Raw genomic sequence first — 26,392 nt, forward strand, 5'->3', positions numbered from 1 at the left:
AATTTTTTTTTTGCTGTGATTTTTTAAATAATTTTTTGTTTCTTTTAAACCCTTATAGTGATCACTGTTTTTTTTAATACAAAATTGCCATTTTTGTATCTCTGACGTTGTCTGAACGTCTCCGTGACGTAGAACGTTGTCTGCGGACGCTCAGTAAAAGTTCGGCCTCCAGCCAACGTTCGTCCATCGTGTTTCATTCTGACATTTTGCAAACGTTAGCAGACCAACGTTCAAGGGATGTCCAATGGTAAAACTTTCTTACTATGTTGCAAAACATGGAAACGTTTTAAGACTTTTTTTTTTACTGCTTACATTCGGTTTAAACAAATCAAGTCTGAGTAAATATGTTCAACACAGTAGCACTCATATGACACTGTAAAAGATTCAAAATGTTATAATGCCACAATCCTTACTGTTCTTTTCCAGCTTGTAGTTATGTCATCTTACCACTAGATGGAGCACTACCTTGTTAGAGAAACAATACGAGTCCAAACAGGTTTCATGATTCAATTTAAATGAGGTATTGAGTATCATATTAGGATAAAATAAACAAGAGTGATTCTCACTCTAGGTAGTATACTTTATGAGGTCTTTAGGTAATTCAGTCTTAGCTTGAAATCCTTATACTGAAGGGTAAGTTTGTTCCAGCATCTTGTGTCAAAGAGTGTTTTTGTTTCTTTGAAGAGTTTCTATGCAAAAAATGCACAGCAATCAAATCTTCTCTGGAGGGCTGGATGGATAAACTCAGGGAGAGTTTGAGAAAATATTTAATGTTGATTGAAGATCAAGATCCATAATGTCTGAATTAAATCAGTTTTGGTTGTTTTCAAGTCTCTTCAAGCTACTCCACCTCAGTTGGACAGGAAGTCTATGGAAGCCCGGACGGACCTGTTAGACATGACGTCAATAGCGGTGACTTTGATCTCCGTATCTCCAAACTGCATGGTGGCTCTGATCTCTCTCCTTTCTGGGCCTGCCACCACCGCTCCTGCTTCTGCTCCTCCCACGGCACCAGGTGGCACCAATGGTTCCGGTAAGTCTAAGGTAATTGTCCCGCACTTCCGGACGCCGGGGTCGGAGATGTAGGTGACGTCATCTGTGGCGCTGCAATAGATGTTGATGATGATCTTCCGCTGGCCCACCCGAGCGGGCGTGTAGCTTCGTCGAACGACCTCTCCCAGCGCCACAGACTGGTCGATGGAGACGAAGCGGTCGAAGATGTCCGTGCACCACTCGCGGCCATCTTTGATGAGGAGTTTATCCCGAGGGTGCCGTCCCTCAACGAACCGGTTCAGGACGCCGACCCCGTAGGTCACAGGGCAACGTCGCACTCTGACCTGCGAGAGAGGGAGAAGCCATTAGATCGACAGTTAGCCACTCTGATGCTAACTGGAATCCCTGGTGCTTTACCACAGTGGGATCCAGTCCGAAGAGAACGGCACCCTTCAGGATGGTGAGGCCGACATCATGGGGGATGATGATCCGGCAGGTCCTTCCCAGTGCCTTCTGGACGGCTTTCTGCAACATCGGCGACTCTGCAAAACCACCAACCAGGAACAGGAAGCGCACGCAGCGCACTTCCGGCTTCCCCATCAACTCCTCTGTTAGAGAAAAGAAAACAATCATTACAGAGTTGCTGTTTTTGAAGAATTTCATCTACTGATTACTTTCCCACTGGGTACAAGCCTGGTATTCTATTCCCTAAACATCATTGATAAAAAAAAAACTTTTCCTGACCTCTCATGTCAGCAAATCTGTGTACTGCAAATCTACCAAAGGTTGAAAGTATTGTAGGTTTCTAACAGCATCAGAAACCTACGATAGCCAAGCTAATATGACAAGAACTACCCCAAAATCTACACTAGTGACGTAGCGCTACTTTTCTGACTCTTTGGGCACAGGACTAAAGCAGTGTTCACGCAGCAGGCGAATGCGACCAATTCTTTTCCCCCCCATGTGTCACAGCAGTTTAAATGGCCCAATTTCTATCTTTTCACAGTGGCACAAATCAAAAATCCGATTTGTGCCACATGCACCATAATTCTGCACCAGAACAAACCAGATGTGGTAAACCTAGAGGTAAACAATGACTGAAAATGTTATGAAAGAAATGTGTTCCACTGAAACGAGTAGAAAACAGTCAATAGATATTTCACCCAACCATTTCACAATCTAGTTGGAGTTAAGAAAACCAGTAGCATTTCCTGATTGTTGTTCTAAGCCACCAGGAAGTTTCTGGATGAAGACATGATGGCTTAGATGTGGAAAGTAACAAGTCAAAGATAGCGCCTCTTACTTTCTGTACATGGACAGTGTCTGAATGTCGTCCACGTCTTCCTCACCTATATGTCTGACTATGTTGCTGATGGTGGGCTGGAAGAGTTCATTCATTGCTTCCTGGGTCAGCCGCAGCATTCCCTGAGACGACCACTTCACAATGTTCATGCTAACAGACAAAAACAGATTCTTGTTGACTTTTACAGACACAACAACAGGCCACAGCCTCAGACTTCCACCCATCGGTCCCACTCACTTGCTCCTCCTCAGGGCGGCCTCCACACTCTGCCCTTTGTGTCTCTTGTAGAAGTCGATGAAAGAGAAGGGCAGGGAGATATTCAGGGCGTTTGCTCTTCCTGGCGACGCGGTTCGTTTCCTGGCTTCGAACGCAATCATGAGGTCCACCCAGGCCGCCGGCCGCTTGGCTTTAAAGCTCTGAATGAAGTCCTTGCCGAAGATCTGGCACAACATGGCTTCGAAGGCCAGGTCGACCCCGACCGCGCCGTACGGACCGCCTGGAAGACGCACTGAAGGTTTGGAAATGTGTCGAAAATCGTTGTCATTTCTGGATGGAGAAGTTGTGTACCTGAGGCTTTGTAGAGCTCTTTCAGTGTTCCCTGCGGCTGCTCAATCTGATGAACCGTCAGGTCCACCGTTCCTCCTCCGCAGTCTGCAACCACGTACCTGTCACCTACAGACAGGAAGCAGTGAGCGAAAGTGTTCACTCTCATCTCCTCTCTTTAGTGTCTTAAAGTGGTTTCCAAATTCTTACATTTGCCTTGCAGTCATAAACTTATTCTTTAGGATGTGCAGCAATAATCTCAGTTTTTACAGCACCTCAAAAAAGTATTCACGTCCATTTAGCTTTTCCACAATTGTTCATATTACAGCACAGTCGAGCATGACTAAAAATATTTTTAAAAAGAAGGAAAATATTTTTAATTTTTACAGATTCTTTTTCTGATAAAGTTGATGTATTTATACTTTATTTTACACTGAAAAGTGTGGTGTGCGCTTGTATTTTACTCATTGTTTTTTTTTTTACATTTTGATCTATAACATTTTTTTTTTTAATTTGATAATCATTTTAGCAGTTTTTTCTGAATATTTTTATATATTTTTTTCACAGTAAATCTTTTTTTCCCTCTCTGATGATGAATTTTGGATTCATTAAATATGTTTTTAGGAAACATATTCATGCCCCCCCAAAAACTGCTATTAACTCATCACACATCGAGATTCTTCCGAAACGTCTTAAACAAAATCACACTTTCTCAACACTAAAAAAGGCCAAAAATAAAAAATAAATTAATCATAAACCATAAATTTTATAATAGTAGCTTTTAATTTAGCAGAGAAATAGTGATATTTGACATATTTACTGTATTACAACAGATTTCACTGATTTCTTATTGCAGGCTAATGGATTTAATTGATGTATACTGCTCAAAAAAAATAAAGGGAACACTTGAGTGTTCACTTAAATGTTTAAGTGTTCCCTTTATTTTTTTGAGCAGTGTATTTTCTGTCATTAAAGCTTGTTGCTGTCATGTGACAAAGTTCAAGGCAAGAGTAGAGATCAATCTGAGTGATTTGTTTTTTGAAGGTGAGTCCGTTGTTTTCCCTTAAGGCTCTAAACCAATAAACATCTTCAGGGTTGAGTAACGGCTGTTTGTCTGAGAGCGTTTATGATGTGCGTGGAGATAAGTGAAGGACTCTGTCTCAACCCAAACATAAAAACACAGAGAATAAAATGACTAGATCAGCAAAGAAACAACAAATAAACTGCAAGAGAGGAGGACAAAGGAAGGTTTCTTGTGTAACTGCCTCAGTGGGTTTGCAGCGCAGGGGTAGAGAGTCCCACGGGCTGGGTCCATCCTGTGTGCGTGCGTGTGTGTGTGTGTGTGTGTGTGTGTGTGTGTGTGTGTTTGGACAAGAAAGAGCAGAAGAGGTCAGTGGGGTCACGTGTTTCGTCAGATTGTGGTTACGGTTCGACACAGAAACGATCAAACTCAAATGATCAAACCCAACACTGAGATGCAAATCCTGAATATTGTCCAATCGGAGCATGAGGTTTGTTGGAAAGGACTCTTAAACATCGATTCTGTCTGGGGTGGAGGGGGAAAATAAATAAACTAAACTCAACACACCAGAGTGCAGCCCCTCCCCCTCAACACACACACACACACACACACACAGAACATCTCTGCATAACATAGTCAGCATGTCGGAGGGTAAAGGTCAAAGCCATCAGTGTGTTGGATGTGAGGCGGGCTGTCAGACACACTCACCGGTCTGCAGCTCGGACCACAGCTCCCCGGTTCCACTCTCCACCAGGAAGGTCCTGCTGTGTCTGGATCGCCTCAGCTGCTCCCTCGCTGCAGAACAAAACAAAACAAAAACGGTTTTTAAAAGCTGGATGTTGAAAAGTTGATGAGCTGAACAACAACAACTGGCCTAAAAACAACAACTCGTTCTCACCAAGTTCAGATGGGAAACGATGTTTTCAAGATATCTTAAAGGGATAGTCCACATCTTTTTGCACGATCTGGGTAGGCCTGACATGATAACAAATTTTGCTGGAGAAGTTATTGCTATAAACGATGATATTGTTGTTTTGAGACCATTTTTAAGTGATATAAGGGTAATGGCAAAATAATAATGCAAAAGCATATTCTAAAAGATCAACAAACATTTAATTCTAATGATCATTTAACACTGGAAGACATTTAAATATCCAAAATAAATAAACAAAACAAATAAAATGATTTTTTAAGTATTTTTAAACAAAATTATCCTTCAAATAAAGGGCTAGTTGAGCCCAAAGCACCAAACTGAAGACTTTTATCATCCAGTTTTTGATAGAAACAGAGAAAAAAAAGAGATAAAAGATAAGGCATGTCAATGGAAATAATTGAGTTTTATCATGCAATTAATTGATTTACTGATTATTGTGACAGGTCAAGATGTGGGGTAAGAAACTATGGCGTCATTTATTGTTTTGTTTTTTTTTTCATTTATTGTAATACATTTATTGTGATAAGAAATTTTATTTACTGTTGTCATGATAAATTCTAATTCATGATGTTTTTTTGTTAAACTGTCCCGATTGTCACGGTTATTTTTATTATTTTCCCAAATGTTTGTTCAACAGGAGTATCATTAAATATCGATAAATTTGATTAAATTCAGTTACTGTGAGAAGTTTAGTGATACAAATTACACTTCTTTATGCAACTGGTGTCCTAAATCTTCTAAGCATAACATCTTTTATGATTTTTTTTGCCTCTTTATTAAATGTTCTTGTACTAAAGGTCTTGTGTTTCTAAAATTTTAAATAAAATAACTCGTTTTAGGGCTTTTTTCACTTGAGGAACTGGTGTATGTTTTGGTATAACACATATTACTGCACTCCTGAAATTCCTCGTCAAGTTTATCTGAGGTTTAGACGTTGGTTTAAACATCCTTAATGTGTCATTTAGTTATGTTTAGTTCAACTTGAGCTCTGTTACATCCATTAGGAGGGTGTTGGTGTATAAGAAACTCTGGTTCGCAAGGTTGGTGGTCTTAAAAGATCATAAAAAAGTGCAAAAAAGGTCCTTTTTATCTCAAAATGTCCAACCTGTGTCTCATAATTGTAGAAAAAATTAAAACAAAAATGATTTGAAGTTTAATGTACAAAATATGGATTCAATTTGTTGCTGTTATGCTTTTATTTGAATCACATAACGATACTTTATTGGTTGCCTGGACTCTTTCCAGCTGGAAGGAGTCATCACCACTTTCCAGAGCCTCGCTTTGCGTTTCTGGTTGTCAAACATTTTTCTCTTTCCCCGTGTAAACACACTTAAAGTATAATCACTGAAGAAATTAAGACGAAAGCAGCTCAGTCAAAAACATAAACACAGCCAGCTTCAGTCTGCATGTAAAGCTCCAAGTGCCCAAGACAAAAAGCTCGTTAGTCAAACGAATAACTTTAAAATGGAAGTAAAACGGCAACAGGGTGAGTTTTTGGAAAATGAAGTTGCTCAGGTTTCAGTTTTTCCGTTTGCTTCGGTGACTGGTGGGTTAGAGAGCGAAGCGGTGGTCAGTGAAAACGGAGTACGCTCAAACACACAGCTGGAGAAGACGAGACGTTCCTGACGGCCATGTTGGAAGATGATATACAACCAAGAAGTGAGTTACTGTGGTTTTAAAAACTAAATATATATCAAATACATACAATAAGATTAGAAAAATGACAGAAAGAGACATTCTGAGGTCTTTATGTTGTATTTGAATCCAGTCGCCAGGGTGTATGCAAATATTTGAGTCTCTCCCTATAATCCCATGTGTTGATCAGAGCCAATACAGAATAAACAAACTTCTGAACCTAATTTCTTAGTTGTAAAGATAATTTAAGTTACATGTTGTCCATCCAGTGCATTCTGTAAATAAATAGTTTAAACAAATCATGAAAAATCTATAAATAATAACGTCCAGCCTGAAAATGTTTAAATCAGGTTTGTTTTTTGTAACAAAAAAAGGGGGGGGGGGGTTAAAGTTATGGAGCTGAAACAGGGCTATAACGTTTGCTCAAAAAAACTAAAAAGATTTGAAACCTAACAAAAAAGTTAGAAACTGAAATAAAATATTTGAAACTGAAATAAAATTTCAAAATTACTTTTCAGATTTAAGTTTTTTTTTAGTGCCAGGGTTTTTTTTTTCAGTTAATTTTTTAAAGTTGCAAATCCTTTTTATTCTTTCATAGTTTTTCTTTTGAACAAACTTTATGGCTCCTATTTAGCTCCATATGTGTTTTTTTTGGATGAGACTGTGGAAAAGCTTCAGCAAACTGAAGGTCTGTGGGCCAAATCTGGTCCGCCGTAACTATTTCTGTGGCCCTTTAGACTCTAAAGAGCCACGGAAAGTGGACTTCAAGAAAACAGTTTTGTGTTTTGATTAGTCAAATCAAATCAGTATCTACATGTATGGAGGCAAATTACTTTGATGTACAATATTATAACATTTTTAGACACATTGAATGCAGAGAAAGTGATGCAAGTTGCTTTGTGTGAAACTCAGATGAAACTGCAGATGAGAAACTTCTTAAAAAGCACGAGGGGGGTGTTGAAATCAAAACAAATATTCTGTGTTTAATGTTATATGACTGTGAAGCCGTTGAGCAACAGCGTCTTGAAAGCAAAGATTTATTTAAACAGCCGCCTGTGTGATAGCGAGTGTGTGTGCTTTGTAAATGAAGCCGAACGAAGGCCGACCGAAATCACGCAAGCTTCAATTTCATGTGTGTGTTTTTGTTCATGACCGACAAGCAAGTCTGGAAACCATTTACATGAAACTGCAGAAGAGAAAATGTACATGTGCTTGTTTTTACGACTCCCAGGCGCTAAATTTGGACATGAAATGAGGTGGAAGGAATACTAAAGGTAGCAGGAAAGAAAGAGAAGAAGAAGAAGAAGAAGAAAAAAACAGATCAGTGATGCCAAGTTTGTGTGTCTGTATTTGTGTGGGGTTGCTTTTTTTTTTTTTTTTGTCCTTTTGGTCCTGGGAATGGGACCAACCTCAGAGAGAAAAGAAAGTGAGAGATTGAAAGAAAAAGCGAAAGAAAGCAGAAAGCGAGTGAAGGAGAGGGAGAGTGACAGGCCAGGAGGGGGTGAGATCACAGTCACGCTGCACCTTGTTCCAATTACAATATCCTGTGTTTAGAGTGTGTGAATGTTCTTTGTGTGCATCTCGCTGGCTGCATATGTATAAGTGGGCCTTTGCAGGGGATTCTGGACGGCATGTTCTTTGCCCGCTGAATTATGCACTGCTGATTTCCCCCCCTCTGAGTTTCACATTGTGCTTTTAGGTCCTAAAAAGTGTTTTAGTCCTGCAAACAGAGGCAGAGTTTGAATCCAGCTGAAGCCTGAAAAGTTTTTTACTCTTGAATATGCAAAACGTTCTCCTTTAAAGGTGAACTATTATGCTCCCTTGAAGAGGTTATGTTGGGTCTATAAAACGTTTTTTGCACAAAATCCTTCTCTCTCTCTGACACGCAAACTGGGCTTCAAATTAATAGAAAAAGTTCAGCAATTCATATTTATAAAATGATATTTTCCTATAAAGCTTAAAGGTGATCTATTATGCTTCCTTGAACAGGTTAGGAAAGGTTTATGGGTTACATTTTTTTTGCACCAAATTATTCTTAGATAATCAGATTTTATTCTGGTCAGTTCTATTTTGAGCTGTTTTATGGCCTCTTGTCTCTTTAAATCCAGATAAGCTGCTGTTGGCCACGCCCCCTCTAACCCAATGTTTACACTCAGATAAAAATGGCTGCAAACAGAGGTGAAATTATTTAACCGTACGTCTTTGAAAAGCAGAAGTAGAGCCTCCTGCACAAGGAACAAGAATGCAGCAAGTGGTTTCTGGATGGTGAGTCAACTACAAAAAACTTGTCTTTTCCAGCAGCCATTGTACAGCGCTTACAGCGATCAAACCAGCTGACCAAATGTGCTGGAGCTTAGCTTGGGTTGCTAGGTAACAAGGTTTGGGTTGCTAGGTTACGGGACACCAGAATCCCTTGTTTGTGAAACTATGTTCAGGAGGTTTTTAGACACCAAAAACATTAACTTATTGCTCTTTTTTTAAACACTTGAGCTGGTTTTAGAAGCAACTGGGGGTAAAATGGAAATATAAAAATGTGCAAAATGTTTTTAAAATTAAAAATGGATCTGTTGCAAACAAATAAACATATAAATGTATTGAACCAAAAGGTTTAAACCAGCCATGCATTTTTCTTGATGCATTTCTTTAAAGGAGCCAGGAATCCCTCTTTAAACATCCAACACTGCAGGTAAAAGTAGTTCTTGCATGAACGGCGTCCTGGGTTATTATGTCACTCACACAAAATGCTGTGAAGCCTGTAGAGTTTCCTTTCCACTTCCTAATTATCAGCCACTTGGAGTTGAGCTATCATATAAAGTCCCGAATAACCTCCATTGAGGTTTAAGAGAGGCTGAAGCTGTTCATTTTAACCCACAATGTGTGGTTATTTAGAAAAATAAACATGTAGAAGAAAGTCAAGCTTTTAAATAACATACTTAGTGTTTTTAAGAGTTTTAGAAAAAAATCTAACATGACATAATCTAATCATGTGTCCTACAGTACTGCCTTTAGATGCAAATTTAACTAAACTCCAGAGAAAGCGTCCCAGGCAGAGTGTAACGTTGATTAAAGGGAGCCTTCGGATGAGCGGTTCCTCTTTCTGGGAATTCTGCGGTCTGTTTAAACACAGCTCTTCTCCTCTTTCTTCCTCAGCTCATGAATCCGTTTCTGCTTCTCTGGCAGCTCTACGTGAAACATATGCCCTGTTCAAAGTGGTTTGTCTTTACATAACCTTCCCCGAAATACACACACACACACGCACGCACGCACACACGCACGCACGCACACACGCACGCACACACACACACACACAAGAACATGAGCCGCATCTGAGGTCACGTCTTTCCGCCCGGCTCTTTGTTTCTCTCCAAAAACAAACAGTGAGGTTTCATGCTTATGCTAATGAAGAAAACTCCTGGGTGCCGCTCCACCTGCCTTGTCTGAAGCTGGAGTCGAAGGGCCGAGTCCCGTCCAGGTCCAGGCCGTTTGTGATTGGCTGCAGGCTCAGGTCGATCACCTGGTGCAGCCGGAGTTTCCGGCAGTAGATGGAGGCGGCCTCGGGCTCCAGGGCGATGAGGAGCTGCTCAGGACAGTCGGGAGGCACCAGTCCAGCCTGGAGGACGCAGAAGAGACGTACAGTATACTGAGAGACCAGCGCGTACAGAGACGCAGTAGCCTTATTATGCTTCCTTGAATAGGTCAAGATCGCTCTATGGGTGATACAAAACATCTTCACTAAAAAGTTTTTTACACAAAATCAATTTTAGATGATGAGAATCATCTTTGAAAAGCAGTAGTAGAGCCTTCTGCACAGCCAACAAGAATGCCTCAAGTTATTTGTGGATGGTAAAGTCAACAACAAAACACATGCTGGAGCTCAGCTTGGGTTGCTAGGTAATGGGGCTGGTCTCAGTTGGGGTTGCTAGGTAACGGCGCACACAGTGCGCACACAGTGTGCACGCAGTGCGCCGTTACAGCCGTTTCAAAACAGAGGGTTTTGAAACGGCTCATTTTCCCGACACCAAAAAAACATGAACTTGTTGGCAAATTAACGGTTGGGTGTTTGTTTGTTTTTTTTTTAATCACTTGGCTGCTTTTAGAAGAAGCTGAGACCCAAATGGAGTATAAAAATGTGCAAAATGAGCTGGTTCTTTGTCCAAACTGGGTCATCAACAAAGTAATGATCCCAAAAAGACCGATAAGCTTTATATTATCGCTGCTACAGGAAGTTCTGCAATCTACCGAATGATAGGGTGTACATAATTTTTCTTTGACTATCTTTCTCGCTTACAGGTCATGATAAAATGTTAACTAAACAGCTTTGTACTTCACACTGACCTTTGGATGCAAAAGAGGAGAAGTTTCAGAGGTCAGCAGAAAGAAAAACAGTGGTGACACTTAAAGAATCCCTTCTCACTAAACAGATTTAAAGATAAAAACGGTCAAACCTGACCTGAACTGTTTATTATCTGTTAGGATGAAGGATTTAAACGACTTGTATAAGTATTAAACGTGATTTTATGGGGCGTAAGGTTGAGTGGGCTGTAACAATAAGTGTGTGTCTGTGTAGGGCGGGGGTCTGCTCTCTACTTCCTGTGTTTGTACGCCGGTCTCCCTTATTGTTCGCTCCTAATGACATCACCACCAGCAGGAAGCACCCACGCCCCGACAGGCCTTACGCCAGGAGCCCGCGCAGAACATGTGTGTGAGAGTGTGTGTGTGAGTATGTGTCTATTTGACTCTTCATGAACTCACCTGAGATGGAGGCAAGTGGCAGAAAATATAAATGATTCATTCTGTGTGCGGAGCTTAGAGACATCAATGACTTTAACAGAAAGAGGTGCAGAGCTGCATGAACCTTCTGCTTGATGCATTCCTGTGCATGCATGCACACTTCCTACAAGTCGGTCTAACACGTACACAATAAGAAAGGGTGTGAGTATTTTCATAGGGTGACATACAATCACAGACAAAGCCAAATGCATTCTGTAATCTGTGTAAAGAATCCTTCATGGGAAAGCTAATCTTTCTTTTATCCCAGGCTTTCTTTCCAGCTTGATGTTTTCCTTCCTTATTCTCTGTCTCCCTCTCTGACACACGAACTGGGCTTCCTAAAATCCTTAAATTAATAGAAAAAGTTCAGCAATTAATATCTATAACAGGATATTTTCATATAAAGCTAAAAGGCGACCTATTATGCTTCTTTGAACGGGTTAAGAAAGGTTTATGGGTTACATTTTTTTAAACCAAATCCCTCTTAGATAATTAGATTTTATTCTTGTCAGTTCTACTTTGAGGTGTTTTATGGCCTGTTGCCACTTTAAATCCAGATAAGCTGCTGCTGGCCACGCCCCTAACTCAAAGTTTACACTCACAGATGAAAATGGCTGTAAACAGATGCGCAATAATACCACCGTACATCTTTGAAAAGCAGAATTGGAGCCTTCTGCACAACCAACAAGAATGCAGCAAGTGGTTTCTGGATGGCAAGTCAACAACAAAACTCTTGTATTTTCCAGCAGCCATTGTACAACGCATACAGTGGTAAAACCAGCTGACCAAGCGTGCTGGAATTCCACTGGGGTTGCTAGGTAACAGGGCTTGGCTTGACTGAGGTTGCTAGGTAACAGGGCTTGGCTTGACTGAGGTTGCTAGGTAACAGGGCTTGGCTTGAGTGAGGTTGCTAGGTAACAGTGCAGAGTCAGTGGAATGTGACTTAACAACTGAAAGGTTTTTAAAATGGCACATTTTCCAGACACCATAAAACAGTTCAGTGATTTTTTTTAAGCAGTTTGGCTGTTTTTAGAAGCAGTTGAGACCCAAATGGAAATTCAAAAATGTGCAAAATGTTAATTTCACATAATAGGTACCCTTTAAAAAAAAAGACTTGGTCAGAGGATGCAAGCTGTTTGCTTTTAGAAGGATAATTAGTTTGGAAGCATGATGTGGAGTGAAACCTTCCCACGCAAGGGCAATGTTTTCTTTTAATCTGAGAAGGAGCTTGCTTCGACATCAGACGTGTTGCGGTGTCCTACCAGGTACGCCGCCTCTCTCATGAACTGCTTGGCCGGTTGTCTCCAAACAGCTGGGACGGTGATCACCCATCTGATCTCCTCTCCTTCCAGCACCGAAGACGACTGGTCCTTCACCTCCTGAAACAGAACCTCCAGTCACCTCCGAGTATCACTGCTCCCTAGATCCAGAAACACGGTGACGGACTGCGCGACGTCGCGTTGCCTTGACGACGGGGGCCTTACCTTCAGGGCATGTTCTCTGAAGAAGCGCAGGGCGTGTGCAAACACCTCGATGGCCCGGACCTTTCGACCGTTAACAGCCTCCAGCTCCGTCTCCATCGTCAGGTCCTGTTGAGACGTAGAAACCACAAGCTTTATTAGCCACCAACATTCCTAAAGCAAAACCTTGGGTGGATGTTTGAGTACTCTTGTTTTCATTAATTCAAGAGTTTAATAACGATTAATTGCTTACTCTAACGATTAACTGATTAATCGGGTAAGAAAATTGGCAAATTCTGCAGATTTTTCTTTTGAGCCTTATTATGCAATTTTAGAAACTCATTAGAAGACGCAAATACACAAATAATTCAATTCTTTTTTAAGTAAGAAAATAAACATTCTATTGCGGGCTGCACAGTGGCGCAGTTGGTAGAGCTGTTGCCTTGCAGCAAGAAGGTTCTGGGTTCGATTCCCAGCCCCGGTCTTTCTGCATGGAGTTTGCATGTTCTCCCTGTGCATGCGTGGGTTTTCTCCGGGTACTCCGGTTTCGTCCCACAGTCCAAAAACATGACTGTCGGGTTAATTGGCCTCTCCAAATTGTCCCTAGGTGTGAGTATGTGTGTGCATGGTTGTTTGTCCTGTCTGTCTCTGTGTTGCCCTGTGACAGACTGGCAACCTGTCCAGGTTGAACCCTGCCTCTCACCCAGAACATGAGCTGGAGATGGGCACCAGCAACCCTCCTGACCCCAATAAGGGACAAGGGTGTAAAGAAAATGGATGGATGGACATTCTATTGCCTAAGGTGCAATAACAAAGCTAGTGTTTGCTTGATTCTTTGTAGCTAAAGAAATACTTCTAACACCAATATGTTTCTGCTGGACTTGGCATTAATACAGTGTAGAGCTGACCTGTTGACCAATTAATAATTGGATAGAAAAAGTCTCTAAAATTAGATTTTTTTAACAGAATTTGAACTGGGTGAAGCTAAAACTGCCACTTGAGGAGTTTTGAGTAGAATGTATTTACAGACAGAAGTTTTTAAATGTAAAATTTTGATATTCTTTGTACAGTTTTGGCTGAGTAACTGCTCTGAATGTGATGTTCTATTAGCAAATAACAGTTTTTTTAGTCTGTATTCTCCAGTAAACAATTAATCAGTTACTAAATTAGTTGACGATTATTTCAATAATCGATTAATCATTATTAACCTGATTAATCGTTTCAGTAGTAGTTCAAATTGGTTGTTTTTTTAGCACATTGTCCCAATCATTTAAATGAGGCTCAGGTTTGGCTTTAATTCTGATTTTCTTTTGGGATAATCGTCCAACTGGAAAATGTGGTTTAAATTTTTTAGATTTTCAAACTGTTGATTTTAGCTTGAAAATAGAAAAACTTGAAGATATTCCTCCATTTTCTTTAGACCGTCAGCTTTGTGAACTCATGCTTGATAATTGATACTTCGTTCTTAGATTTGAAAGATTTACTTTGACTATACCAAGCAGGGTTCCGGCCTTTTTATTGATAACTGCTCTTGCTTTGAATCTTCCATGTCAGGTTAAGCTTCAGATTTGCTGATTTCTGAGTTTTTATTAAAAAATAATTAAACAGTTTTCCAAATTTAAATTCATTTGAGGGTGGCAGTTTAAGTTAAATGGTTGAAACTTTGATACAGTTGGTTGTACCACATTCAGGCACTGGTACTGAACGTGGTTAAAGCTCATATTAGGTTTGTGAAATGGCCCAAACCTTGACTCTATTAATAATTTGTGGACAATATTTGAAATGCCGGTAAATAGATTTCATCAGAAGCTTATTTACGGCTATAAAAAGTGTGTGGCTAAGGTGAAACTTGTGGAGATACGTCAGTCTGGGTGTGTGTTTATATTTGAACGTGACATATTTCTTGCTCATTATAAGGTGTATGTAAACTTCTGACCAGAACTGTATTTGCTACTTACACTGGTGCTGTGGATTTTCATTTTAAATTTGTCAAAGTAGAGCCAGTGCTGGGCCTCCTCCGGGTCTAAGTCATGGTAGAAATCCCGCGCTGCAAACCCAAAACTGTGGAACCGCAAATCAGGAGTCAGCAGCAAACATGTCGGGCTCTTCTGATTGGCCACTCCGGGGTCGCCGCCCTCCCAGCGTCTGCACAGAGCGGCGCAGTGACGTAAATGGGAGTTAAAATAAGTAAAGACTGTATAAATGGGGGGGAATTTAAGCAGATTCTTACTTCATCATATGTATGGCTTCGGAGTCCTGTGTGAAGCTGAAAGCGTAGCCGCTGGAGGTCGTCCCAAAGTCTATGGCGACGACGACAGAGAAAGGACAAGCCATCCTGGGTCGGACCTCCACCCTCTGCCACAAGAAGAGACAGGAGTTGTTAATGTAGTTATTCAGATAGACACTAGGGGGTGCTAAACCCCTGTTCTTTTATCGCTGGACAACAAAAGTGCCCTTCTGAAATCTTTTTTATTTTTTATTTTACCGTGATTTGAGTGTAGCTGAAGACAGTGATCCGTGATCACCAGATTGTTCCTGAACATCATAACCAATTCCCAGAGGGGGACAGTTTTGGTAAAATAGTTTGAAATTGGGAAGAACTGGGTTTTCCAACTTGACACTGACTCTTAAAACTCAGAAAAAACTGGTTTGGAGGAGATGAAGGAGGCAAATAATAAGCTTTTGGAAAACCTTGACCTTAATTATGGTGGAAAACAATTTCAATGAACTCTACCAAATCTGAGAGTCAGATTGATGCCAGACGTTTTCTGATGGCTACAAAAAGCAGCTTGCAAAAGGACATTTAAAGGGACAGTACAGTGTATTTTCCAATCACATACTGCCATTTTATAACACAAAAAAGTAACTTTACTATCTTCGTTTGTTATAAAAATGCCGTATAACTTGGCGCTTTGAAATTGGGCCTCTGTCTCCTTAAGAAGCTCCTGTTCTTTATGAGACTCTGCCTTCAGCACTTCATCACAAAATGTTTCTCCATTAAGGTTTTCACGATGCTTTGAACTGAGAAATAAATGTTATGATATAAAGCTCAAAAAGATTGATTTTACATAATACCCCACTATAAAATAAATATAGTTAATCACAGTTTTTTGATATAAGACCATTCCATCTTGAAAAAGGAGTTCTAATACATAATGTCAGCCCTCCGTACAACCATTTTTGTGATTGCTGAACTTTTTTGCTGTGCACTTCTTTTCCCCAGATCACATTCCTGTTGAAGTACTGGTTTTCATGTTTATTCTCGACTGTAAACTGAGAGCTTAAGCCTCATATGACCCACTAATAACAGGTAGAAGCTCTATATAAAGAGAAAGCAGAGAACGGGAAGGGCGTGTGGTGGTGAGAGGCTGCTGGTTACCGGTGAAGGCGAGGGCGTGAGCGGCGCGATGCTGCAGTCGTTCCTGGCTGTGGCTGGCGAAGATGGAATGGATAAACTCCCACCTGCAGAAATAATTGGGAATTAAGAGATTAACAACAATATCTGGCGATATAATCACAGAATTACCACAACTAAAGGAGATTACGGTAAGAAATGAGAAAGCGCCGGAGTTCTTTAGAAGCAAGTCTGGATAATTGAAATGAGCAGGAATGACTGGAATGTCACTGGAATCCGAAGTGGGTAGTGTACCCCAGTGGGAGCGGGACGACGAGAGGTCAGCACTCCAGAGGATGCAGAAGAAGTGACTCATTTCAACCAGGATGAATTAAAAAATAAATAAACGTGGGTCTTACCAGGAATCTGCAGAGTTGAATCCAGCTGGACCTCCTCAGCCATTTTCACAGGAGCCAGCGTCTGCAGAGAATTGGACTCACGTTAAAACGACATCAAATTTAAGATGTTCTTATTGACTAGGTTTACTTTTTATTATATTCTGTTCACGACAGAGACTTTAACGAGACAAACCAACAAGTTTAAGCATCAACCATCATATTGTGGATCAAAAAAAATGTAAAGACTGTCTATGTTTTCTAAGAAAAAGATTTATTTAGTTCTTACAAAGGTTACAAAGTTTTACCACAACATTTTGAAGTGCTTCTGTGATAATAAAACCTATTTACTACTTCTTTTTTAAGTATTTGTGTGGTTGTGACTGTTAATTACTTCTTTTCCCACAAACTCATGTTTGTGGGCGTATTACAAATTCCCATTTGTAATGCGCCTCTTTATGACACGAGTCACATGAAAAAGTGTGATTTTGCACAAAGCAGCTGTCATATTTTCTAATTTATTGGTGTTTATTGATACTCTCATCGAACGCAAATTTGTTTCTTTTGATAAAAACATGATTTATTGGAATTTACTGTGAAAATATAAAATCAAAATTCTTATCATGATGAGAAATTCATCACAATAAATGATAAACATTACAATAAATTCCCACCTCATGTTTTTCATGTCAAAATTCCAGACTTTTTTTTATATATAAAAAAAACATATTTTGTTTCGTTTTGTAGACAAAATTACAGAGCATAACTTTGATGGATTTCATTTTTACTTACTCATCTTTGGGAAAAGACATTTTTTTCCCCCTCAAACATATTGTCATTTTCTTCTTTAAATTGTATTTTTACAGAATCTGTGCATGTTTGATTATGCAAATGCAAAACAAAGTTATTTATTTTCTACTGCTCAACTTAATAGTGACGCCCAGGGTTTGACTTTTTCTCTGCACACATAAGACATCTGTGTCTGTGTTTTTAATTCTGCACTTTGTGCACCAGTAAGTGCTGGTTTTCCTTCCCAGCTGTTCTCTTTGTTGCTCTGATGATAAAACCAGAGAGAAGATAAAAATGCACATGGGTTTCATGATTTTCATCCTATCTCTTCTTTCTACCTCATAAAAATCCCTGTGCAGGGGGGGGATGCACTCTGGTGTTTAAATACTGTAGCTCTACTTGACTTGATCATGAAGTTTTGCAGTAAAGCAAGAGGATAAAAGCTCCTCTAGTGTCTTCTGTCATGCACAAATTACAGCTGAGTTCTATCAGTTTGACATCTTTGCATAAAAGTGTAGTTTATTGCATACATTGGCGCATAAAAACAACTGGACAAAATTCCTTTGTTCTCTTAAACAAAAGCAGAAAAGGAATCAGAGGTTTCAGGTTTCAGGTTTTCATTCCTCTCTCGTCACAATCAATAAACTTTTACCGCAGGACTGCGAGTGTGTGATGAAAAAAAGTTCCTCCAACTTAAATCGACTTACCACTTCGAGTCCTTCGTTCTTTTTTCTGTAGATCTTCTGCTGGGCTGTAAGACGTTTTCCTAAACTTTGGAGTTCTGCCTCCAGAGAGAGAGAGAGAGAGAAAGATGGATGGATAAAAGACCGGAGGAAAAGCGCAGCTGGATACAAGAGGATGCTTTTCTGGAAAGCTGTTGTTAAAAAAGTAAGACCTCCCAAATGTTTTGCATGCAGAATCTCCGAAACTGGATGTTAAAAGAATTGGCACAAAGCTGCAGGAAGACGTTTCTTTTCTCTCGGTGGAATTGCGATTTGGCTTTTGCAGCTCCAGCAAAGCGCTCCGTCTCTCTGCTTTGCAAATGAATGTCAGAAGAAAAAGTGGTGACACACACACACACACACATGAACTAGTCACAGGAGTGGGAGGGCTATGACAGCACATACGGGGGGAAAGCTGGGGGATTTACCTCACTGGAATACAGCAGAGTGTAAGTCAGAGACGGAGGGTGGAGTAATTCTGACACTGGCTTTGTATCCTGCTCCAGTAATGTTGCTCTCTCTCTTCTTTCTTCCCATTCGGTTAATTACCTTTTCCTGTCTTCATCTTTCCTGCTTTGTTGTTTTATTTTTAAAAAAATATCTTTTAAACATTGTTTTCAAACCTTTAATCTTTATCTCTCTCTTTCCTTCATGCAACTCTCCCTGTAAGTGTGTCAGACAAAGGCAGGAAGCAGCCAGGTGTGTTTGGTCAAACTTGGGGTGACCTTTACACCACTGCTCCAGTTTTTCACTGTCACTTCTGACAGAATAATGTTTAGTGTCACTGACAGGTTAACATGTTTGACTTCTTGCTGAAAATTGATTTTTTATCTAATGATAAAATTGGAAAAACGGACGGATATTCAACAAAACCTTTACTGCTAAAATGTAAAATCTTACCAAGTGTTTTTGGTCCAGCTAGCAAACACCTTAGTAAAGTTGAAATAAGACAAACTAACTTAAAAGTAACTTTTCAGCAAGATATAGATGCTTATTTTAAGTAAATAATTCCTTAATATTGGTGAAAACATTCTAGTTGCATTGGCAAATAAATTAATGTATAACGTGGGAAAAATGTCTCGTTATAAGTGAAATGGAACAAATACTTTTTCATCAACATTAAGGAATTATTTACCTAAAACAAGCCTCCATATCTGGCTGAAAAGTTACTTTTAAGTTAATTTGTCTTATTTCAACTTTACTACAATATTTTCACTAGAAACTAGACCAAAAAATACTTGGTAAGATTTTGTGTTTTTGTAGTGGGATGGAGAGTTTTGTTGAATTTCCAGCCTTTTTTCCAATTTCCTTTTCAGCAAGAAGTCAAATAACACCAAACATTTCCTCACTTGTTAAACATTTAATTAAACATTTTGTGTTTTTGCAGGGTTATCTTTTTTCTCTCTGTTGGTCTATTGGTTCTACATTGTGTCACATTTGCCTTTACCTTGCGAATAGTTTGTACTATTCACGAGGTAAAGGCAACTTAAGTGCTACTTGTTTGTTTGGTTTTAGCTTTTACAGACATGCTTATTTTTCGTCTTGAGTTTTTTTAATGTCTGCATGTGTGTGTTTTCAGTAGATTTGCAGAGATCTGAACCAATGTTGTTGCATGTGTGTGTACAAACAAAGATAGGGGTGGTAATCCCTCCCTTCATTGGTAAAAAGCAAGCCAGATCTTTTTATTATGTGAAATAAATGCCCCGGGTATTTATATACACACACATATGTTCACATACACTCAGCTTCCTCATCCTGTCAGATTTCCAAGTTGAATTAGAGTGTGTGTGTGTGTGTGTGTGTGTGTGTGTGTGTGTGTGTGTGTGTGTGTGTGTGTGTGTGTGTGTGTGTGTGTGTGTGTGTGTGCGTGTGTGTGTGTGTGTGTGTGTGTGGGTCTGGAAGCCATTACCTGGCACCTCTCCCCCTGTTGACTGAAAAGCCAAGAGGCCCCATGCAAAGCCTGCCATCACCTCTTTCACTCTCTTCTTTTCCTCCATATTGTAACGTCTTTTATTGCTTTATTGAACTGGGCAGACGTAAGGATGTCTCATTCAGGATTTTGTTTTGTTCCTGATCCTAAACTGAGTCATTAAGAGAAGGAATTTGGTGACAGAGTCCAATCCTAATTAAAACCAATGCCATCCACAAATTAAAAATTCAGCTTTTTCTTGAATAATACCACAAACAGCCCTTCGATAGACAGAAAATTATATTTTAGCACCTATTCTGAAGAGCATTGATTTGGTAAAAACCTGGGATAGAGCAGATCAGTCCAGTTCCTGAGAGCTATCTGAAACTTTCTCTAACACATCTGAATCTTTTTTAAACACTTTCAGACGTGGATAGTTTTTAAGGTTTTCCTCTTTCTAGTTTACTTATGTTTTCTTACTTATGTTTAAGAAAACACTGGCTCAACATGCATGCTGGTCATATATGAGGACTCAAACTATAGACTACACACCAGACTTGTTTAGTCCACTTTAAATTAACTGTGGTCTGTCTAAAAAAACCTAAGTCTTGGTTTGGTTGAAGTAAATTCTGGTGCGGTTTGAATGAATATGTAAATGCCAAGCGGACCAGAGACCACTCCAAAAGCAGGAAACGGATTATCAAGTGTTTTCACACCTGATAATTGGATAAGCTTGGTTCGATTGGGGACCAAAATTGCAACATTTGTTACATTTTGAGCTGCTGCGGTTCACGTTCACTCTGCAACATGTTCTCCTCCCCACCTGTGGTGGCGCTGCACCACTGACAGAAACAACTGGAAAAGCTCTAAAGGTAAAAGACCACAAGCCATTCCTCCCTCTAGCGCTAGACTCACATGTTTGTTTTTATTGTATTTACCCAGAATGCCTTGCACTGTGGTCTGCTTGCTGCTTTTGCAGTGGTCTCTGGTCCGCTTGTGTTCACATTTGCATCAGAACCGCACCAGAGTTCCCTCTGCCTGAAGTGGCCCAGAGTTTGCTTGGTCTCAATCAGAGTTCGATTGCTAATTCACACCGGCCTTTCAAGACAAACTAGATTTGTTTGTCTTTTCATTAGGGCTACGCTAAGCACAGGGAATTCTGGGTAAATACAACCCAGACAAAAGCGAGAGTATAGTGTTAGCAGGAGAAATGGCTAGTGATCTTTCTTAAATCCTACAAACACTAAAATCTGATGCCACTCCATTGTTGTTCAGTTTTGAAGAAGGAAGTTGCAGTCATGTCTTCTTCTGCAGTGTTTGTGTCGTTTTCTTCAGTGATTCTTGGTGCAGCGCCACCACAGGCGAGGAGGTGAACGGGTTTCTCGACGAAACTGCTTCGTTTGACACAGTGCAACTGAAAATTTAACAAATGTTGCAGTTTTGGTCCCCAATTGAACCAAATCATGAAACGATCTTAAAAAAAATCTTAATAGATGTTGCTACTTCTTTCTCAAATATCAATTTGTCACACAGAACCTTTAAAGACCTGGAGTTGCCAAATATAAGGAAGTTAGAGGAAGTTTGTTACTTTCTTCTGCCTCCATCCTCATCCTATCAGCAGCGTTGCAGACCGGCTCCTCCATCACCCCGGTCAAGATCTGGCTCCTCGGTGGACACTCAGACACAGGAAACTCTGCACAGGAAGAGATGGGGTCAGGTGACAGGAAGGAACCCCCTGTGTGACATTCCTTTCATGAATTCAACATTATCTCAGGGACTCTGGAAGTAATCTTCCAGCAACGGAAACACACCCATGCCATATGACACACTAACGTGCACGGACTCAAACACACATAGACGCTGCCTGGCAGTTTCTTTAAATAGCCCAAAAATGTCAACAGAAACTTGAATGAGAACTTGTTACTTCCCAAGATAGCACCAGACGTCACTCTGCGGAAACAAGCAAAACGCAATTGCAATGTTTAGGTGAAAAAGTCAAAAGTTAAAGGTGACCTATTATGGTTCCTTGAACATGTTAAGGAAGGTTATTACATGGGTTGCACAGAGTCAATCTTAGATAATGAGATTTTAGTCTGATCAGTCCAGCCTATTTTTGAGCTGTTTTAGGGCGTCTTGTCACTTTAAATTCAAATAACCTGCTGCTGGCCACGCCCCCTAATTCAACGTCTACACTCACACATGAAAATGGTTGCAAACAAATGCACAATTATATAACCGTACATCTTTGAAAAGCAGAAGTGGAGCCTTCTGCACAACAGACAAAGATGAAGCAAGTGGTTTCTGGATTGTTGGTCAACAACAAAACACTTGTCTTTTCCAGCAGCCATTGTACAGCGGTCAAACCAGTTGACGAAATGTGCTGGAACTCCACTTGAGTTGCTAGGTGACGGGGCTGGCGTTGCTAGGTAACTGCACCAGAAACAGACACACACTTGCAGCTTCACGTTGAAATAAATTGATATGGAAATTTTTTTAATTTGCCTGATTTTGTTATCTAAGAATTATTTATTTGAATTATTTTCATGTTAATTTTTACAATTCCAAAATTCTACATAACTTTATATTTTGGTCCATCTGATGATGTAACTTTTAAATATTAAATAACTGATGTTTTGATCAGACTTCTTACAAAAATAGTTTTTTAAATCTTGAGTAATTTCTTGAATACCTTCTTTCACTTCACTAAAAATATGATGAAGTAGCGCTACTTTTATTTGAGTAAAATCTTTGGGTACTCTGCCCACATCCACATGTATTAGAATGGTCTAGTCAAAGCCCAGACTTATTCCCATCTAGACTCTGTCTAAGTTCAAATAAAAACAGGACTTTCTGTTTCTAGATGAAGCAACATTATGGCTCCAAATATTCCTGCAGAGAAACAAGTTTCTACACAGTAGTGACTCCAGACAGTTTGATAAATATAATATCTTATGGTTCAACTATTTTTCCCCTTAAATTCATGTTAGGCCTGATGCTTAGCAACTCCACTGAGGTTTGTAAAAACAAAAAAACTGACAATAATCACCTGTGTGTGCAACAATACGGGGCTTGTGCAGAAATGACAGAAGGTATTTTTGTACCTTTGGGTTGAAGTGAGAGGGCTAACATGCCACTTCCTCTTTAGTGTGCGTTCTCGGGGTGTGTCGTCTCCTCCAGTACATATTCATGTGAATGTTTGAGTCGCACTGTACAGCCTGGGGTGGGGACCTGGAGCCACAGGAAAGAGCTGGAGTGGAAGTACACACACACATGCACGCACGCCCACACACACACACACACACCCACACACACACACACGCATGTTAAAACGTGGCTGCTCTTTGACATGGAGTCTGGGCTATTGTGTCATAAAAAACAGTTTTAGCAAGCAAGAGAGGGGAACAGGAAGGGAACTTTATGATTTATGATTCGACTGCAAAGACGAAGGAGGAAATTTATGGCGAGGGGGACTGAAGGGGATTGGAGAGCAGTGAGGAGGGGGTCAGTGCAGAGTGTGGAGAGAAAAACTGTGAAAAGCTGAAGAAATGGATCCATTCTTTAGTGAACTTTGATAGTGCAAAATTTTAGCCACCACCAAAAATAGGACTTTTACAAATAAATACAACAAACTCCATAAGTGCATACATGTTGGTGTTTGGACAATCATTTATTCTGACTTTACTCGTTATTAAAATAGCATTTACGCTCTTATTGTACATTTGTGACATACTGTATTGTAATTAATCTGCTTTTTTAAAAGTTAAGTACAAATGCATATTATGTACGCTTCAGAAAACGTGATTCGACTCAGTTGCACATCCCTTGGATTTCTAGAAACTGCACAGTATCTTCCGTTACAGTCTATATTATTGCTATTATTGTTAATTTTATTTCTATATATATCGCTTTAACACTTAAGAAATTTTGTGTGAACTTTTATATCTGTTACTCAATTTTCCCTTTGCAGAACAATAAAGGCTGTTTCTATTTCATTCTAAATTTTGTGTTTGTATTTAGCAAATTAACTCGGTACATTTGCACCAACTTTGCTGCAACACAGAACAAAAATATTTTCAAACTGTTTCACAAATAAAAATGTGATAATTTAGGTACATATTTAGATCCATTTCCATCTGTGTCGATACTTTTGCAGATGCAGCTGAAGGAATTTTGGGCCACGTCTTTACAGGCTTGTAATTTGATTCACAGCTTCTGATGCAGAGCTAAGCTAAACTGGCATTTCACTTTATTTTAAGAGATCTGATTGTGAATATTTGAAAATCTAAAAGGTTTGATAAATAAAATCTAGACTGGATAAATCCTCTCTGATCAGAGCTTCTTCAAAATGCAGGTTGAGATTCATGAAACCTTAATTTTATAAGTAAAAATGCAAAAAATGGAGCAGCTTAATGCTTTTTTTTAAAATTAGCATTAGTATGGTTTACATTTATAGCCACAATATAAAGTAATTCTTAATTAGGGTTTATTATACATTATAATCACATTAAAACCTTTTTTCCCCTCCAGGCTTTTATGTTGTGATTTTATTGTTTCTTATGTTTGTTTTATGCTTTACATTGTTTTAAGGTTGCTTTTTATCATTCAGTGCTTTGTGATTTTATGTCTCTGAAAAACATTTTGCAAATAAATTTTACCTACTGACATTATTTAGGATTTATGAGACCTTAATTTGTGTAAACAAATGAGCGGGATAGGCATAGGAAGTCTTATTTTCATCTGTTTTCACAATCAGGTGTAGAAATGTTCTTTTTAGATAATATGAATTGAAGCAAAACAGCAAGACATTTAAAGGTACTTTTTATGTCAAAAAAGCTCAATAGACAAGATTCAACTGGCTTAAGGAGGGAAGAAAAGAAGCATTAGGACAAATCAGAAGAGGCTTCAGCAAGAAAAACTGTTCTGGCCAACATTTATTTTGAAAAGGCTTCGAATTTGTTTCTATTCTTTAAAATTTTTATGCATAAAATCTTCACTAAAGCCCGAAAAACACCAGATATTTCCCAGATAGACTTCACTAAACATGTAGCTGCAGCTCACACTCATCTTACATGCACATGTGTGTTTAATCACACATTCCTATGGCTCTTTGTGCAGGGACACATATCGCAGGACGCTGTGGACAGATGATCTGCAGGCAAACACACACACACACACACACACACACACACACACACACACACACACACACACACACACACACACACACAGGCTTAAATTTAGACTGACACTCGGGGGAACATCTGGCATTCTTGAATTTAATGTTTGCATCTTTTTTTCAACAAATACAGGCATGTACAAAAAAAAAAGCTTCAGAGACCAAGAAAAAGAAAACAAAGAAGCTGAAACTCAGTTGCAGAGATTATTTACATTTAGTTAAGTGGACCAAGCAGAGTCATGGAAAAAAAAATTAACTTTGTCAATGTGAAATTAGGAATTGGGTTGACATTGCACTTTGATGAGGGTCTGTGATGTTTCTCTACTGGACTCGAACCAGATTTTAAACCAAGTTATACCTCTACCAGCTGAAGCAGCATGCCACCCACAGGGTGTGCTACAGTCGCCCTCCACTGTGATCTGGGAGTAATGCATCCATTTGGTGTGGTGCAGCTGAAACCCAAAAGCTGGCAATGAATGCAGTGACAATATTCAATATGGACTTAAAAAAAAGAGAAAAGAAATAAGAAACTAGGAAGAGATTCTAATCTTGAAGCAGCTCCTCTGCTCTACTAACTTTATAAGAACATATTGAAAACACTCAAAATAAAATAAAAAAATTCTCTTTAAGACAACATATTTTTTCAATTTTATTAAGAAGACTTAAAATAATATACTTATGGTTATCTCTAATAATAATGAAAACGATTATAAGGATAAACATGCGCTCAAGTTTAGAAGCTTTTCCAAACTTTTGCCCCACAAAATAAAAATTTAAGAGGGACATAACCCAGACACTGAGTTGGGTTAAAAAGAAATGCTAGCATCAATAGCCAATATATTTGCTTAAATGTTGCTTTTACTTATATTCAGTGGGTGTTTTTTGCAATCTGTGACATTTTTAAAATCCACATGCTTTGTGCTGAATATTTTTGGCATTTAGGTTGGTTTCTGAAGAGGCCATAAAGACCCCAAACTTATATTCGTGACAAATAGTGGGTTCCCGACCCCAACTTTGAAAATTACTGCTTCTAAAAGTATTCATGCGTAACTTTTATTCCTCTTTTCATTCATTATTCCTGTCCCTGTCCCTCGAAAAAGCACAGCATTGTAGCTTCACATCTAAAATACACGTAAGACCTCCTTAAAAAGGGCCACGTAGTCAAATACAAACTCTTATGATCACAAGAATGAGCGACAGGAGCAAAAAGGACGATTTTGTTTACTTACGTGAATGGAGAAGTAAGGCGGGACCTATATTCAACATGGACCAATAGCGTGGCGAGGAAGCTTTGATCGACGTTCATTTTAACCAATCAGTGAAGGGTACAACTGGACAAGCGGGCTACGACACAGTTTTTTTCCTCTCAGCGCTTAGACTGAATCTAGCGTTTTTATCGTGTTTTAGC

The 26,392-nt window shown here is 39.4% G+C and overlaps 1 protein-coding gene across 3 annotated transcripts; it reads right to left on the reverse strand.

Annotated features, from left to right (window-relative positions):
• Window positions 1-493: 493 nt before the first annotated feature.
• hspa12b (heat shock protein 12B) lies at window positions 494-26,328 on the reverse strand. 3 transcript variants are annotated; one of them, XM_081600061.1, is made up of 17 exons: window positions 26,214-26,328; window positions 22,910-24,957; window positions 21,397-21,501; window positions 17,885-17,958; window positions 16,413-16,473; window positions 16,039-16,121; window positions 14,890-15,014; window positions 14,618-14,804; window positions 12,684-12,788; window positions 12,462-12,578; window positions 9,862-10,039; window positions 4,569-4,655; window positions 2,864-2,968; window positions 2,534-2,792; window positions 2,343-2,446; window positions 1,411-1,601; window positions 494-1,337 (listed from the first exon to the last, which is right to left on the reverse strand). In XM_081600061.1, exons 2-17 carry the CDS (start codon window positions 22,935-22,937, stop codon window positions 852-854), a joined length of 2,295 nt encoding a protein of 764 aa, XP_081456187.1. In that variant the 5' UTR covers window positions 22,938-24,957; window positions 26,214-26,328; the 3' UTR covers window positions 494-851. The 3 variants fall into 3 exon arrangements, with proteins under 3 accessions (XP_081456187.1, XP_008434163.1, XP_008434164.1); XM_008435941.2 differs by lacking the exons at window positions 22,910-24,957; window positions 26,214-26,328 and having other exon boundaries at window positions 17,885-17,962; window positions 21,397-21,478; XM_008435942.3 differs by lacking the exons at window positions 21,397-21,501; window positions 22,910-24,957; window positions 26,214-26,328 and adding an exon at window positions 18,073-18,742.
• Between the last annotated feature and the right edge of the window lie 64 nt (window positions 26,329-26,392).

Source organism: Poecilia reticulata, chromosome 18, assembly GCF_904066995.2.
Source record: "Poecilia reticulata chromosome 18, P_reticulata-male-v2, whole genome shotgun sequence".
Classification (NCBI taxonomy): domain Eukaryota; kingdom Metazoa; phylum Chordata; class Actinopteri; order Cyprinodontiformes; family Poeciliidae; genus Poecilia; species Poecilia reticulata.